This window comes from Myotis nattereri (genome assembly GCF_964212035.1).
Source record: "Myotis nattereri genome assembly, chromosome: 1".
Classification (NCBI taxonomy): Eukaryota; Metazoa; Chordata; class Mammalia; order Chiroptera; family Vespertilionidae; genus Myotis; species Myotis nattereri.
In genome coordinates, this window is record NC_138075.1 from 133,404,138 (window position 1) to 133,418,287 (window position 14,150).

At 39.8% G+C, this 14,150-nt stretch overlaps 1 protein-coding gene across 1 annotated transcript in view; it reads left to right on the forward strand.

Annotated features, from left to right (window-relative positions):
• The window catches only part of MRC1 (mannose receptor C-type 1), a 96,318-nt gene that overhangs the window by 26,443 nt on the left and 55,725 nt on the right, over positions 1-14,150 (forward strand). The window contains exons 4-6 of the mRNA XM_081097765.1: positions 564-728; positions 8,603-8,716; positions 11,396-11,542. Of these exons, the coding sequence (XP_080953891.1) occupies positions 564-728; positions 8,603-8,716; positions 11,396-11,542 (426 nt within the window). The remainder of the gene's footprint in view (positions 1-563; positions 729-8,602; positions 8,717-11,395; positions 11,543-14,150) is intronic.

Genomic DNA, 14,150 nt, shown 5'->3' on the forward strand with positions numbered 1-14,150 from the left:
TATCAGATATTTACATTACGATTCATAACAGTAGCAACATTACAGTTATGAAGTAGCAACGAGAATAATTTTATGGTTGGGTCACAACAGGAGGAACTGTATTTAAAGGGCCAGAAGGTTGAGAACCACTGAATGACCAAACTAGAATGCGCAGGCAATATATTCACTTGCTGAGAGAAGACGTATACTTATTTTCTCTTCTCCCCTTACATTCTTTTAGATTAAGGCAGTTGAGATGGTATCTCTATTCTTAGTTTTTGCAATTGCCTCACTTCCCAGTTCATCTGATCCCAAACCTGCCAATGGAAAAATAGGGAGATAATGCCCCTCCCCCTTTTTTCCTTAGGCGCATACCAAGGATTGGGTGTGGTTTAGCTTTTGAAAACTGCCCCTCTTCATTTCAAGAATGAAGAAAATATCATAGGCACTTTAAAAATAAGTAGAAAAAAAGGAAAAGAAATATAAGGTTTGAGGCAATAATGCGTTGAGGATTTTTAAAAAATATTGTTCACTGAAAAGCTTCCCTAGGCATAACAGCCAATTCCATTTGACTTCTTTTACAGTCGAAGGCAGTGAAAACTTATGGAACAAAGATCCACTTACTGGTGTTTCCTACCAGATAAACTCCAAATCTGCTTTAACTTGGCACCAAGCATGGAAGAGCTGCCAACAACAGAGTGCCGAACTCCTGAGCATCACAGAAATACATGAGCAAACATACATGACAGGTAATGACATGAAAAGAAAAATTTGTAAGTAAAGATCATGGTTATTTTCTTTCGGTATAGTTTAACTTAAAAGCAGACAACACAATTGACTATAGATATCATAATAGAATCAGTCCCTAAGCAGATGGTATGACAAATTTGCATCTTGAAAAGACTCTGGGAGGGTAAGTAAGGTTTGTTCCCAGGAGCTAGCTTTGTTCTATCAGTTGTGACAGAACCCGTGCTGATAAGGACTCTGGGTGTTAATCTAGGCCAGTGGCCGGCAAACTCATTAGTCAACAGAGCCAAATATCAACAGTACAACGACTGAAATTTCTTTTGAGAGCCAAATTTTTTAAACTTAAACTATATAGGTAGGTACATTGTTATTAACCGACGTATATAGTTTAAGTACTGTTGATATTTGGTGCCTCTCCCGTGCTGTGCTGCGTATCCCCCTGACCGCCTGCACCACGTCTCCCGTCGCCGGACCGACCCACACCCCCCACTTCTTCTAATGCCACTTCTTCAAAATAGACTCGCCCAGGCCGAAAACCGACTTCTGCGCATGGGCCACGAAGTTTCAATCGCACTGTGCATGCGCGCCCACACGTGGTATTTTGTGGAAGAGCCACACTCAAGGGTCAAAGAGCCACATGTGGCTCGCGAGCTGCGGTTTGCCGACCACTGATCTAGGCTCATAGTAGGTGGTGCCACAATGAATCAGTGATGTGATTCTTGGACATAAGACATGGATACCATGCTGGTCAAATATTGAAGGTCTAACCTGGAGCCCAAGATCTTCCATTAGCATCACAGAGCTCACAATGTTAAATGCAATGCTGCCGTAAGCAGGGGCACGCCAAGAGTGGCTCTCAAACTGAGTCCTCCCTGTCTCCCCTTCCTAGAACTCCCAGACTCTCTAATGGTTTGCAGGTCTGAATGACACTTTCCACGATATGGTGGTTTTTGTTTTTGTTTTGTTTTTTAAAATATATTTCATTGATATTTTTTACAGAGACGAAGAGAGAGGGATAGAGAGTTAGAAACATCAATGAGATAGAAACATCTGATCAGCTGCCTCCTGCACACCTCCTACTGGGGATGTGCCCGCAACCAAGGTACATGCCCTTGACTGGAATTGAACCTGGGACCCTTGAGTCCGTAGGCCGACGCTCTCTCCACTGAGCCAAATTGGTTAGGGCTGTGGTGTTTGTTCTTAAAGCTTCTGTTCTTATAGGATTGTGAAGATTAAAAAGGCCAATGTTTGCTTGAAATGAAAGAATTTGATGGAGTTTTGACAATCCTCTTGGGGAACAGAGAGATTAGGACCAGAAATGAGGGTGAGAGAAAAGCATGCCCACTTCCTTGCTCCAGATACCCGCCCTCTCCCCGGTTTACCCTGACATTGCTGTTAGACTAATAGAGCGTGTCCCCCGAAATGTCTACACACACTTTGAATAATTATAAAGGCAGGGTTTATTAAAATAGATTTCATTTTCAAACTTGAGCTATAAACTGTTAAAGGGTGCATACATTTTTGGGGGGACACCCTGTATATCTCTGATCCTGTGACTACCATGCTTGAAAAATCCTTAGTGGCTTCTCCCTTCCTATCAAACAATTCAAAACACTTTTGCCTGGTTCTCAATGGCTGTCATCTGCCCACTGACTACTCTTCTCCTTCATGCATTTCTTAGCCTTGATAAAGGAAAAGTTTTGGATTCCTCATCCACGTGCCATACTTTCTCACTTCCACATTTTCCCTCATGACATTTCTTGTACCTAGAATTTCACAAACTTTATACAGCTGAAATGCGGTGCTTCTCCATTTCCATCTCCATTTCTCTCATTTGATTAATACTTCTATAACAGTTAGTTACATATATGTCCTGCTTCCCCTACAAAGTTATAAATACATTCATTTGGTGTTTTTATTCATTCATTCAACAAGATGGCTGGTATCTGTGGGAAAAGCATTATGCTAGGTCCTGGTGACACAGTGGTGACCAACACCAGACATGTGCTGTCCATTTGGAGCTAAAAGTCCAATGGGGAAAACACACACAACTAAGAAAACTAACAAATAAACGCAAATTATAGTAAGTGCCATCAAGAAAAAAACTGAAGGCTGTGTGGAGAATGGATTATGCAGGTAAATGGCTGAAAATGAGGAATGTCTTGTGAATGTTTTTGTCCCCACCCCAAAGGGCATCACACAGAATCTTCCAAGGGCAAGAGTCTCCATGAATGTTTGTTGACTGACAAATGATGCAGCACAATCAAAATATTATTTAGCAATCAGCCTCATATTTGGACAAATGGTCAGTTTATGGCAAGCGGGCAGTCAGAGCGGTAGTTCCTAGATGTTAAGTTGCTTATTTATCACCAGAAAACTTTGTTAAAGTGAAGGTGCCTGATGCAATGAGATTCTAGCTCATTAGGTGTGATGTGGGGCCAGGAATTTGCATATTCTCAACCCTCCAGATGATTCTGGGGCAAGTCGTTGGGCGGCCACACTTGGCAAAGCACTACGTTAGTACCTGCTGTATCGGCAGCGCCTACAAATTGCATCTGACCGGTCACCAGGCAGCAGAGTGGAAGGGTAAAGAGCATGGACCGGAGCCAGCCGGCCTGGGCACAGCACCGTGAAGCTGTGTTACTGATGGGGGTTACAGGCTGGGACCTTGGTTCTTCTTATCGACGCAGAAAACATTTTTTTAATGTATTTTTTATTGATTTCAGAGAGGAAGGGAGATGGAGAGAGATAGAAACATCAATGATGAGAGAGAATCATTGAAAGGCTGCCTCCTGCACGCCCCCCACTGGGGATCAAGCCCACAACCCAGGCATGCGCCCTTGACGGGAATCAAACCTGGGACCCTTCAGTTTGCAGGCTGATGCTCTACCACTGAGCTAAACTGGCTAGGGCCAGGAAACATTTTTAAGATGAACAAAAATGAAAGTAAAGCAAAGTGGGATTTATTGGAGATATACTCCAAGCAAGGAGCAAGCCAGTTGAGAGAGACAATGGCCCCGAAATCCTGGGTTATATGGTTTAAATGAGGGATTTTCTGGGTGGAGACTTTCATTTGCATGCAAGTATGATTGACAGAAAAGGGTTACATAAGTCTATTTCTTCTGGGCATGCCCTTATCCATAATGCATACAAAAAAACCCCACAGGGTGGGGGATCAAAAATGCAATGAAAATTTTATTGTAATTAGTCCAGGGCTGTGGTAAGGTTGCATTGAGGTCATGTCCTTTTCCTCTGTTTGTGCCAAGAACCGTCTGGTTCTGAACCCGTCTGCTGGCTGTTCAGGACCCCAGGGCCCCGAGCTCAAGTCTAACTTCCTGCCTAACAGTTGGGGAACCTTGGTGAGGTCACCTGAGACTTCTATGCCTCCGTGAGTTCATTTGTTAAAGGGGAGAGTTAGAGCAGGGTCCCAGCCTTACCTCATTTTCTAGGATTTCACTTTCTCCAGCTTTTTTCAGATGATAGTTTTCATCAACGAGGACATATTTCTCTCATAAGTAATTCGTTTTTAATTTAATTTGAAGATGTTTATTGCATTCTAGTTTTTGGTGGAAATTATGACATACATTTATTTAGTACAGCCTTGTGAAATACACAAACAAAATGTAACTGGGTAAGAAATATTTATCTATTCCTCGTCCATTTTTGAGCACTATATCATGGACTGTTCCACTGTAATGAAGTATTTCTTGCAATCCTTGAGCACCAAGGGTAACATTTATTAATTTTCTCCTTTCAGTCTAGGCAGCAACTCCCCATTTTCTTTCCATTATTATTAAGGAGATTGGTGATAGAAAAGCAACCTGACCTCGCTGTGTGCATTCATAAACTCGGAGATGAGAATATGCCTCAGGCTGCTCAATAATTCTGTTTGGGGTTGGCGTTTTGGGTCTCTCTAATATTGGGACAAAGAATCAGGGTGATTAGTATTTACAACCATGTATAAAAATAAGGAGGAGAATAAAGCACAGAAAGAGACAAAACTAAACTCATGTAGATGATTAAGGAGGAGAAAAGATGATTTCAGACAATCCTGGTGTTATTTTTGCACACTTGCTTGAGTGAAAGAAAAATCTATCAGAGTTGAAATGGTTTCAATTGGCTGCTTTTTAAAAAAAATTTTAAGGAATTTGTTTTGGGGTTGTGTTATCTTGACTCTTTCAAGTTTTACTTGTTTTCTGGCTTTTGGGAAGCCAAAGGACCGGACACAGATTACTTTTTAACTTTCTTCCCCAGTTACACAGAGGAAAGCAGTGATGTTGGCAGGACAACAGCTCTGCCCAGCTCTAGACTCATTCCCGGTGCCTGGCCCCACTGTCAGGCTCCAGCTGCAGGAAATGCTTCCCTAATCAATGAGGGAAATTGTTGTGTCCCTCAGGAGAGCAAACAAGCTCTAAGAGATTCAGAGGCTGAGTTCAGCTCAGATTCATATTTAAATCTTACCCAACCCCCCCCCCCCCCCGCCCCGAATTTTAGTCAGCATATTTTTAACATTTCCGGCTTTTCTCCAAATCAACAATATCATGCATTACTGGGGCGGGAGGGGGGGGGGGGTATGAAAAATTAAAAAACAAACAAGCAGATTTTTTTTTCTTGGAGGGGAGATATTCATGATATTTGAAATTTACTGGGATAGATCAGGGAAGAATCTAGAAAATAATTGTGTAAATGGGGATTTTGATCTACTCCATTTTGGGAAACATGCCACTAAAATGAAAAAAAAAAAAAAAACCAACTCCCCCCCCCCCGCCCCCAGCTATATTTTTAAGATAAGATTTCTTTTATGTGAGGATTTTTGGAGTAAATATCATTTTTAAAAAATGTGTAAATCCACCTGGCCAGTGTTGCTCAATGGTTGAACATTGACCCATGAACCAGGAGGTCATGGTTCTATTCCTGGTCAGGGTACATGCCCAGGTTGCAGGCTAGATCCCCAGTAGAGGGCCTGCAGGAGGCAGCTGATTGATGATTCTCTCTCATGTGTTTTTTTTTTTCTCTCTCTCTCCCTCTCCTTTCCTTTCTCTGAAATCAATAAAAAATATTTTAAGAAAGTGTAAGCCCGTTTTATGACTTTGAGATCAAATGACCTGTCATTTATTGAGCAGCTACGGAGTGCCAGACACATGACTTTAGTTCTATAGCTCACACCCACCTCCTCCATGAATATTATTGTCCTCCCTCTGTAGATGAGATAACAGACTAGGAATAGAAATGAGATACTTGCCTAATGTCTCGTGTTCAGAAAGTGGCTGAATCGGAATTCAGGGCTGTCTTTCCATTTCACTCTGCCTGGGTCTCACTAACAAAAAGTAATCAAGGATCTGGTGGTCCCCAACGCACTAAATAGAACCCTTAATTATAAGTCAACACTCCTTACTCCAGTAAATTTATTCTAAACTGACAATCTGAATGCACAGTGTCTGCAGGGCTAACTGCTTCTGCCCAAGCAGCCCGTTCTATCACTCACCATCGTTTCATCATCCTCACTTCTGTTTCTAACCTCAAAAATGTTGGCACACTGCATTTAATCCTCAATTCCTGAATCAGAATGATAACTAAATTTGTGCATGATTAGGATTTACAGAACTGAAAGAAGATATAGGAAGTGAAATTTGGCTTGTTGCTCTGATTGTTTTTGCCAGTTTCTGTCGTTGCTGGCTGAAAAACACATTGGACCTCAATATAGAAAAAAATTGCCAACGTAATAGTGGACATTAAAGCAGCCTCTGTTATAACTAAATTCAAAAGTAGGCATAGAACTATTTCAGATAATACATTCAGAAAAACTAATAATCAAAATGTTTAGCATGTGGAATTGATGTTTTCTATAGTAATGTCATAGAAAATAATGTCATAGTAAAAAAACTTGGTCTCATAAAATTACAGAAAATCATCAGAGGAAAAAAAAGTGTGGCTGATGCTCATCGGCTTTAAGTGATATATTTGACAGAAAGTTTAAGTTTTGTTTCTAAATCACATTTTTTTTGCCAAACTGACTTTACGTGGAATAATAATAATAAAAAAAATGGCGCCTTGACTGGTGTGGCTCAGTGGATAGAGCGTCAGCCTGCGGACTCAAGGGTCCCGGGTTCGATTCTGGTCAAGGGCATGTACCTTGGTTGCAGGCACATCCCTAGTAGGGAGTGTGCAGGAGGCAGCTGGTCGATGTTTCTCTCTCATCATTGATGTTTCTAACTCTCTGTCCCTCTCCCTTCCTCTCTGTAAAAAATCAATAAAATTATTTTAAAAAATGCCAATAGCTTACATTTATTGGGCTCATACTATGTGTCAGGTCTTACTTTAATACTTAATTTAATTCTTCAAAACAAGCCTAGGAGTGTTACAGGATAGGAGAGGGCCTCTTCTCCCCCAGTTGCTCATGGAATGGGGTTCTTGGGGTGCCCCTGGAATAAGCATTTCCGGAGGCCCCCATGGGAGGAGGATGTATAGTAGAAAGCTTTCTTTCTAAGGAATTACACCCCTGGGTTTCCAAAGTCCCATTTCCTTTTGCCCAGTCATAGAAGAATTGTATCTGGGGCTTCGGTAGAGCTAAAATCAGAGCCCGTGTCCGGAGTTCCCTTTCCAGGTCTGCACAGTCCAATCCAGCATCAGGCTGGCTTACTTTGTGTTTCCCCACTGTAATTCATCAGGCCATTGCATATAGGGTCCACGGGTAAACATGGCTATGGAGGAATCACAGGTGAATGCAAGGAAGCCAAGAGTGAGCCAAGAGCATAAGAGCAACAAGAGAGAGAATTTCTTTGTTTAGAAGATTATGTGTTCCCAAATTTTCCCATGCTTGCAGTGGGCACTGCCCATTCTGGCCAACCATCTCTGTTCCAGGTATGATTGACAGGCAAGTACCTTTTCTGTGTCACACCAATGATGTTTTCTGGGCATGTGTCTATTTTCCCTTTTTTTAAAAACAAATTTCTTTATTGATTTCAGAGAGGAAGGGAGAAGGAGAGAGAGATAGAAACATCAATGATGAGAGAGAATCATTGATTGGCTTCCTCCTGCACACCCACACTGGGGATCAAACCCACAACCCAGGCATGTGCCCTTGGCCGGAATCAAACCTGGGACCCCTCAATCCGAAGGTCGACGCTCTATCCACTGAGCCAAGCCGACCAGGGCTATTTTTCCTTTTTTGGGATCCCTTCCCCAGTGTTTTGCAAGGAATAGAAGGGTGGTTCCCTCGTTGAGTACAAAGCTGCAGCTTCCTGGTGAAGCTGCCCAAATGACATGTCTATAATGTCTGGCCTTCCTATTCTGCTCCTCTCCTATCTTATATAATAAAAGCCTAATATACTAAGTGTCCAGTTGTCTGGTTGTCCATTCAACCAATCAAAGCGTAATATGCTAATGATATGCTAAGGCCACTCAACCACTCGCTATGATGTGCACTGACCACCAGGGGCAGATGCTCTGACCAGTAGGTTAGCTTGCTGCTGGGATCTGGCTGATCAAGACTGAGTGAGAAGGGCCAGACATGCCCTGGAGCCCTCCCACAGTCCCTTCCCAGCTGGCCAACCTCCCGCATCCCTCCCCAGCCCTGATTGGGGTCCCTCGGCCTGGCCCGTGCCCTCTCACAATCTGGAACCCCCAGAGTATGTCGGAGAGCTGGTTTCAGCTTGATTTCTCAGGCTAGGCCGAGGGACCATGCTGGTGCATGAATTTGTGCACTGGGCTTCTAGTTATTAACAACTAGCTAATTACAGCGGTATCAGAGATACCTACAGCAGATGAGGAATGTCAAAGTATAGATATATGTCTTAAATAGTGCTTACTTCTGAATTTAATTTCTCTGTCTTTTCTGAATATGAGTTTTGTTTCTGTTTTTGCTTTTGTTGTATAGGATTAACCAGTTCCTTGACTTCAGGACTCTGGATTGGACTTAACAGTCTGGGTTCAAACAGTGGATGGCAATGGAGTGGTGGCAGTCCATTCCGCTATTTAAACTGGTTACCAGGTAGGGTAAAACTTGTCTGTGGTTGAATTCATCTAAACTTAATTTTTCTTGATACCATGGGGACCTTCATCATCTCATGTGTAGGTTTAAAAGAGAATAAATAGTTGGGAGACTATCAAATTCCATTCATTTCTCACCTTGATTTGAAATCTGCCAACTAGATTTGAATAAACTAAAACTGTAGGATTATACCAGCTTCCTGGGATGAGGACTTGTCAGGCAGGATTATCACAGAAATCAATACAAGTCTCTGTTACAGTATGAGTTCTAAGAATCTTCTTGATTTGTTAGGCATAAAACATTTGGAGATGACCAAGCCTTTCACAGCTTTTTAATTTTCTGGAGGACAGAAAATTCCTGAACTAATTATTTCTACATTGTCATAACATACAGGTAACAGAACAAAAAAGGAAATGAAATAATAAATGTGTTCCACATATACATCAATTATTCAGAGAAAACAAGAAAGACCAATGATGACAAAAAATTTTCTTCTTATTCACCATTACCAGCCAATGTTAGAAGTTACATGAGGCAATCCATTGAGCATGGTTCTGAACTCCCACCCCTATATCAATCTTGGTTCATTCAGAAAGAGTGCAAAGAACAATTAGTGATGTCTGCCATGCACGTGGGAAAGGCATAACCTATAGGTCACACCCTCATTTACAGGTTCTGCTATGGAAAAAAAACTGATGTGCTGTTTTTTTTGGACATTTATTTTTAAAGCCATTAAGTGGTTCTTGCATTTGGTTTAGATAACTAAGCTCTGCATTTTTGTATTATTGAGGTATGCTATGAAAAAGAAAAAAAACTTCAGTAAAATAATATTCAAAATAGATGCTGAAACATGGGAGATAATTTTTAGAGAATCTATTTTGGTTTAAATTGCTTAGATTTTACTATGAGCTATAACCTTCAATGCAGGATGGTAAAAGGCTGTCACTAGAGTCCTACGGGTAGTATCAGGTCTCTTCTTCTAGAACATGGGAAGTGAACATTGCTGCAAAGGAACAGAAGGTGTCCTTTTTTATGGGTGAGGATTTGATTTGTCTGCCTACTCACTCAGCCAAAGTAAACGGGAGAATACCAGTTGGGGTCAATCAGATCAATAGACAGAAATAATCATTTATGAGGGGATGAGTTTATTCGTCTTTCTTGCTTAATTATTGTACAACATTAGGCAGGACAGGTCACTTATTTAGTATTCTTTTGAGGGGTGGTGATTACAATACTTAGCCACCCGCATTCTGAGAGTTCAGTGAGGAAATTTGGAGGTTAATTTAGTGAAGGTGAGCAATGAAATTACGATGTTAATAAGAAAATAAAAGAAGTGAGCTTCCTTATTAAATCAAGTTCCTGAGAAGTAAGTCCAAATTAAATCACCTTACGAAATAGTATGAGATTTCTTCAACTAGAATTAGAAACTCTGTGGGGTATTAGCAATTTTTATTATTTAAAGTGTTCAATCAAGCATTCAATTGAGTAGTTATGACCAAGTAACACATTTATTTAAATACATTTATTTGGTGATGTAGGGGTATAAATTCAAATCTATAACTATGGTAACCATTTAAGGACAACTAATTAATATATTAAAGTTGGTCATCGTGTTGTACTGATAAATAAATGTATAACATGATTTATTAGTCAACATATTAACCAATAGCTATAAAATTTATTATTGTTTCTTGAAAGTTTCTTTCTAGTACTGACACTGACACCTTATCTCTTAGTCAGTTATATTGTGAGTTTTGTCACAATATTAACACATTTTAAAAACATCCTTATCACTAACAATTTTTTTCTTTGTATGCTATTCAGGCAACTTTCAAAAAATTTTGACAAAGGCTTTCTGGAGCAGGTAACATGATTCCCATCTTACAGGAAGGGAGAGTGAGGTCCAGACGCAGGTTATATACATGTCAAAAGTCAGAAAGTAGTCATTAACAAAATGTGGCTCATTCACCCTGTCTTCAGGTGTGCAATGGAACTAGCTTATATCACTTGTGTTAACAAAGTTGCCTTTATCTGGTTCTCTAATCAGTTCCTGATTAAAATGGGATACGGGGTCAGATATTAAAAATATTCTTTGCAGGCCAAGTTGAAAAATCTTGAGTCATAGTTCTGGGTGCACTTTTCAGCACACATTACTGCCTCCAGCAACCCTCCCCTGTCTTTCTCCTCTCCATCGTCTTCCTTTTCTGTCTCCTCTTTTTAATTGGAGAAAGTCTTCCCATGTCCAGAAATGCTCTAGTCTGGTCTTCACAGTGAGCTTGACTTTGTTTTCTTGGTAGGTATTGACAGTGCTTAATAGAGCTGTTTTTTTGTTTGTTTGTTTGTTTGTTTTTTGGTTAGGTACATCTCTATTATACATCCATAACCGAAGATGAAGATTGTTCAGGTTTTAAGGTCCAGCTTTATTTTTGATATTATGGAAAGAAGTTATTTTAAGAAGTAAATTTGCATAATCAGAATTTTAGTCATTGAAATGATCCAACAAGAAAACAGACACCCAATGTGGTTTTTACTCTGCAGCCAATAAACATTTATTTGTGGATGTGTAGCAACAGATGGGATGGGGAGCCATTAGTCCCCGAGGATGGCGATGGGGGCTGAGGGGCTATCTAACTTGTAATACCTGTAATGCTCCCATTTTATTTTTTCTTTTCCCCCAAGGAAGTCCATCAGCAGAACCTGGACAAAGCTGTGTGTCACTAAACCCTGGGAAGAACGCTAAGTGGGAAAACCTGAACTGTGCTCAGAAACTAGGCTACATCTGTAAAAAGGGCAACGCAACTTTGAATCCTTTTGTTATTCCCTTGGGTAAGTGATCTATTTGATCCGAAGCACATAAAATGTAATTTAACGAGAAAGTTACAGGTGAGTCACACTGTATGAAAGGACAGGTTTGGTGGATAATTTATGGAGTCAACTTAATGACGTTCCTACAACGTTGCTTTTTGCTGGTTCCTACCCTGGCCACTGCCCTTTTCCGAGTGTGCTGTGGGGTTCAGGCGTGTGCAAAGCCTTTGACAACACAAGTTAGAACTTTATCTTCACAGCAGCCTATGAGTTAGGTATTCTCATTCACACATTACAGGTGAAGAGAAAGATATTCAAAGGCCATATAAGACATGCACATGTGACAAAATCAGAATCCAAGCTAGGAAATATATGTCTGGAAGAGATTTTAAAAAATATATTTTTATTGATTTCAGAGAGGAAGGGAAAGGGAGAGAGTTAGAAACATCAATGATGAGAGGGAATCATTGATCGGCTGCCTCCTGCATGCCCCCTACTGAGGATCAAACCTGCAACCTACGCATGTGCCCTTGACTGGAATTGAACCCAGGACCCTTTAGTCTTTGGGCTGATGCTCTATTTACTGAGCCAAACCAGCTAAGGTTGCAAAATATATATATATATATATATATATATATATATATATATATATATATATATTATTTTTTTTAATGTCCTCACTATTTAGGGTCTATCTGGGCTCTACTGCTATTCAAATTAACATTGTACATTGAAGTCTTCACAAAAATGGAATATAACATCCCAAAAGTAATAATTGAATTTTACATATAGGCTACAACAGAGAGAAAAATTCAATTATGCTATCATAATTTTATGGAAGAATTAAACTACTAAGGCAAGACTGCATTCTTTCTACAAATTGGCCAGAAGCAAACAAAGTACATATTTTTCACTAATAGTTATTTTTGTAGGAACACAGTACTTTAAAGAAATTTATATATATATATTGTGCTTGGGAAATCTGTGTGTCATTAACTTTTTTCTCCTTGAATTTTAAAAGCAATTTTATTTATTTTAAAATATGATTGACATGGCTAGAAAATAAAAAAGTACAAAATAATAATATTTTCTTCTAATCTCTTACTTCTAACTCCCACATACCATCCCTGAGTAACTGTATCTGGATGTATATCTTTATTGAATTATTCTATGAATATATAAACAAATATGTTTATGATTATTTTTATCTGTTCCATACAAATGGAAGCATGCTATACATATATTCTTTACTGTTTTCACTTAATGACAATTTAGGACATCATTCTATATAGTACATAAAAATTATGTGTGAATTTTTATGGCTGTGCAATAAGCCATTACAGAGAGAGAATATATATATATATATATATATATATATATATATATATATATATTTCTTTTTTTGACAAGTGCCCTATATATGGATCTTAGTTTACTTCCAATTTTTATTGTTACAAACAGTCCTACAGTGAATAACTTTATACACATGTAATTTGATACAGGTGATAATTGCTAGAAGTGAAGTTGCTGATCAAAGAGAAGCTGTGCTTGCAATTTTAGTAGATGGAGATGTGGCCAAGATCTCCGGTGAACATAGACGAGGGTCCCGGTTATGGGTCTGATCACACTTCACAGGGTCACCACTATGGCTCTGGCCTGCCTCAGGGAGCCCTCCTTCATTCTTGTACTTTATCTCCTCCGTTGCTCCCAGGGGAGAGATAGTGTCACTCTTCCTCCTTGGAAGAGCTGGTACAATTCTCCTTCAGAAGACTTGCAAGTGCCCCTCTGGGGATGAGGAGAATGGTTGTTGTATAGTTTCCCTGGTACAGGAGGCAGAATTCTGTAACTTGACCTTGTTGCTTAATCCCTCAGTTTTAGGCTCCTCACCTATGAAGTGGGAATATGGATACCCATTCCTCCTATGAACATTGGTTCATATTGTCAAACACATAATAAATTATTCCCATTTCTCTACTGTTCCTCAAATTACATCACTTGCTAACACTTCCCATCCCAGTGGTTTTTAAATTTCTCTATATATCTCCTGGGTTAATCATGCTATCTTATCTATAGAGTCAAGTAAACCAGATTTTGAAAAGCATATCAGAAATCAAACTATACAGCACCTGACTGGTGATCTCTCGGTCAAGGATCCCACCTCAGACCGTGTTGGTCCTTGCAACATCACCCTATCTGCCCATAATTCCTGGGCCCCGACAGCTGCGCTCTCTAGTTCAATAGCCTCTTAACCACATGTGGCCATTGAGCACATGAAAGTGGCTAGTTCCGACGGACATGTGCTGTAATGTAAAATACATACTGGGCTTCCAAGACTTTTTAGGCAAAAAAAGTGAAATAGCTCATTGTTTATTTTTAAAAATTGATTGCATGTTAAAATGGATATTTTGGATAAATTGGGTTAAATGAAATATCTTATTAAAATTTAATTTACTTGGTTCTTTTTATGTTTATTTCACATCACAACTAGGACATTTGTAATTGTGTAGGTGGCTCCCATTATATACCTATTGGAAAGGTCTGCTCTAGAGTAACAAGCCATCTTTTGTGCCTGCCCCGCCAAACTCTCTTTCACGGCCTGTTTCCATGTTTTAAAAGATTTTTAAAAGTA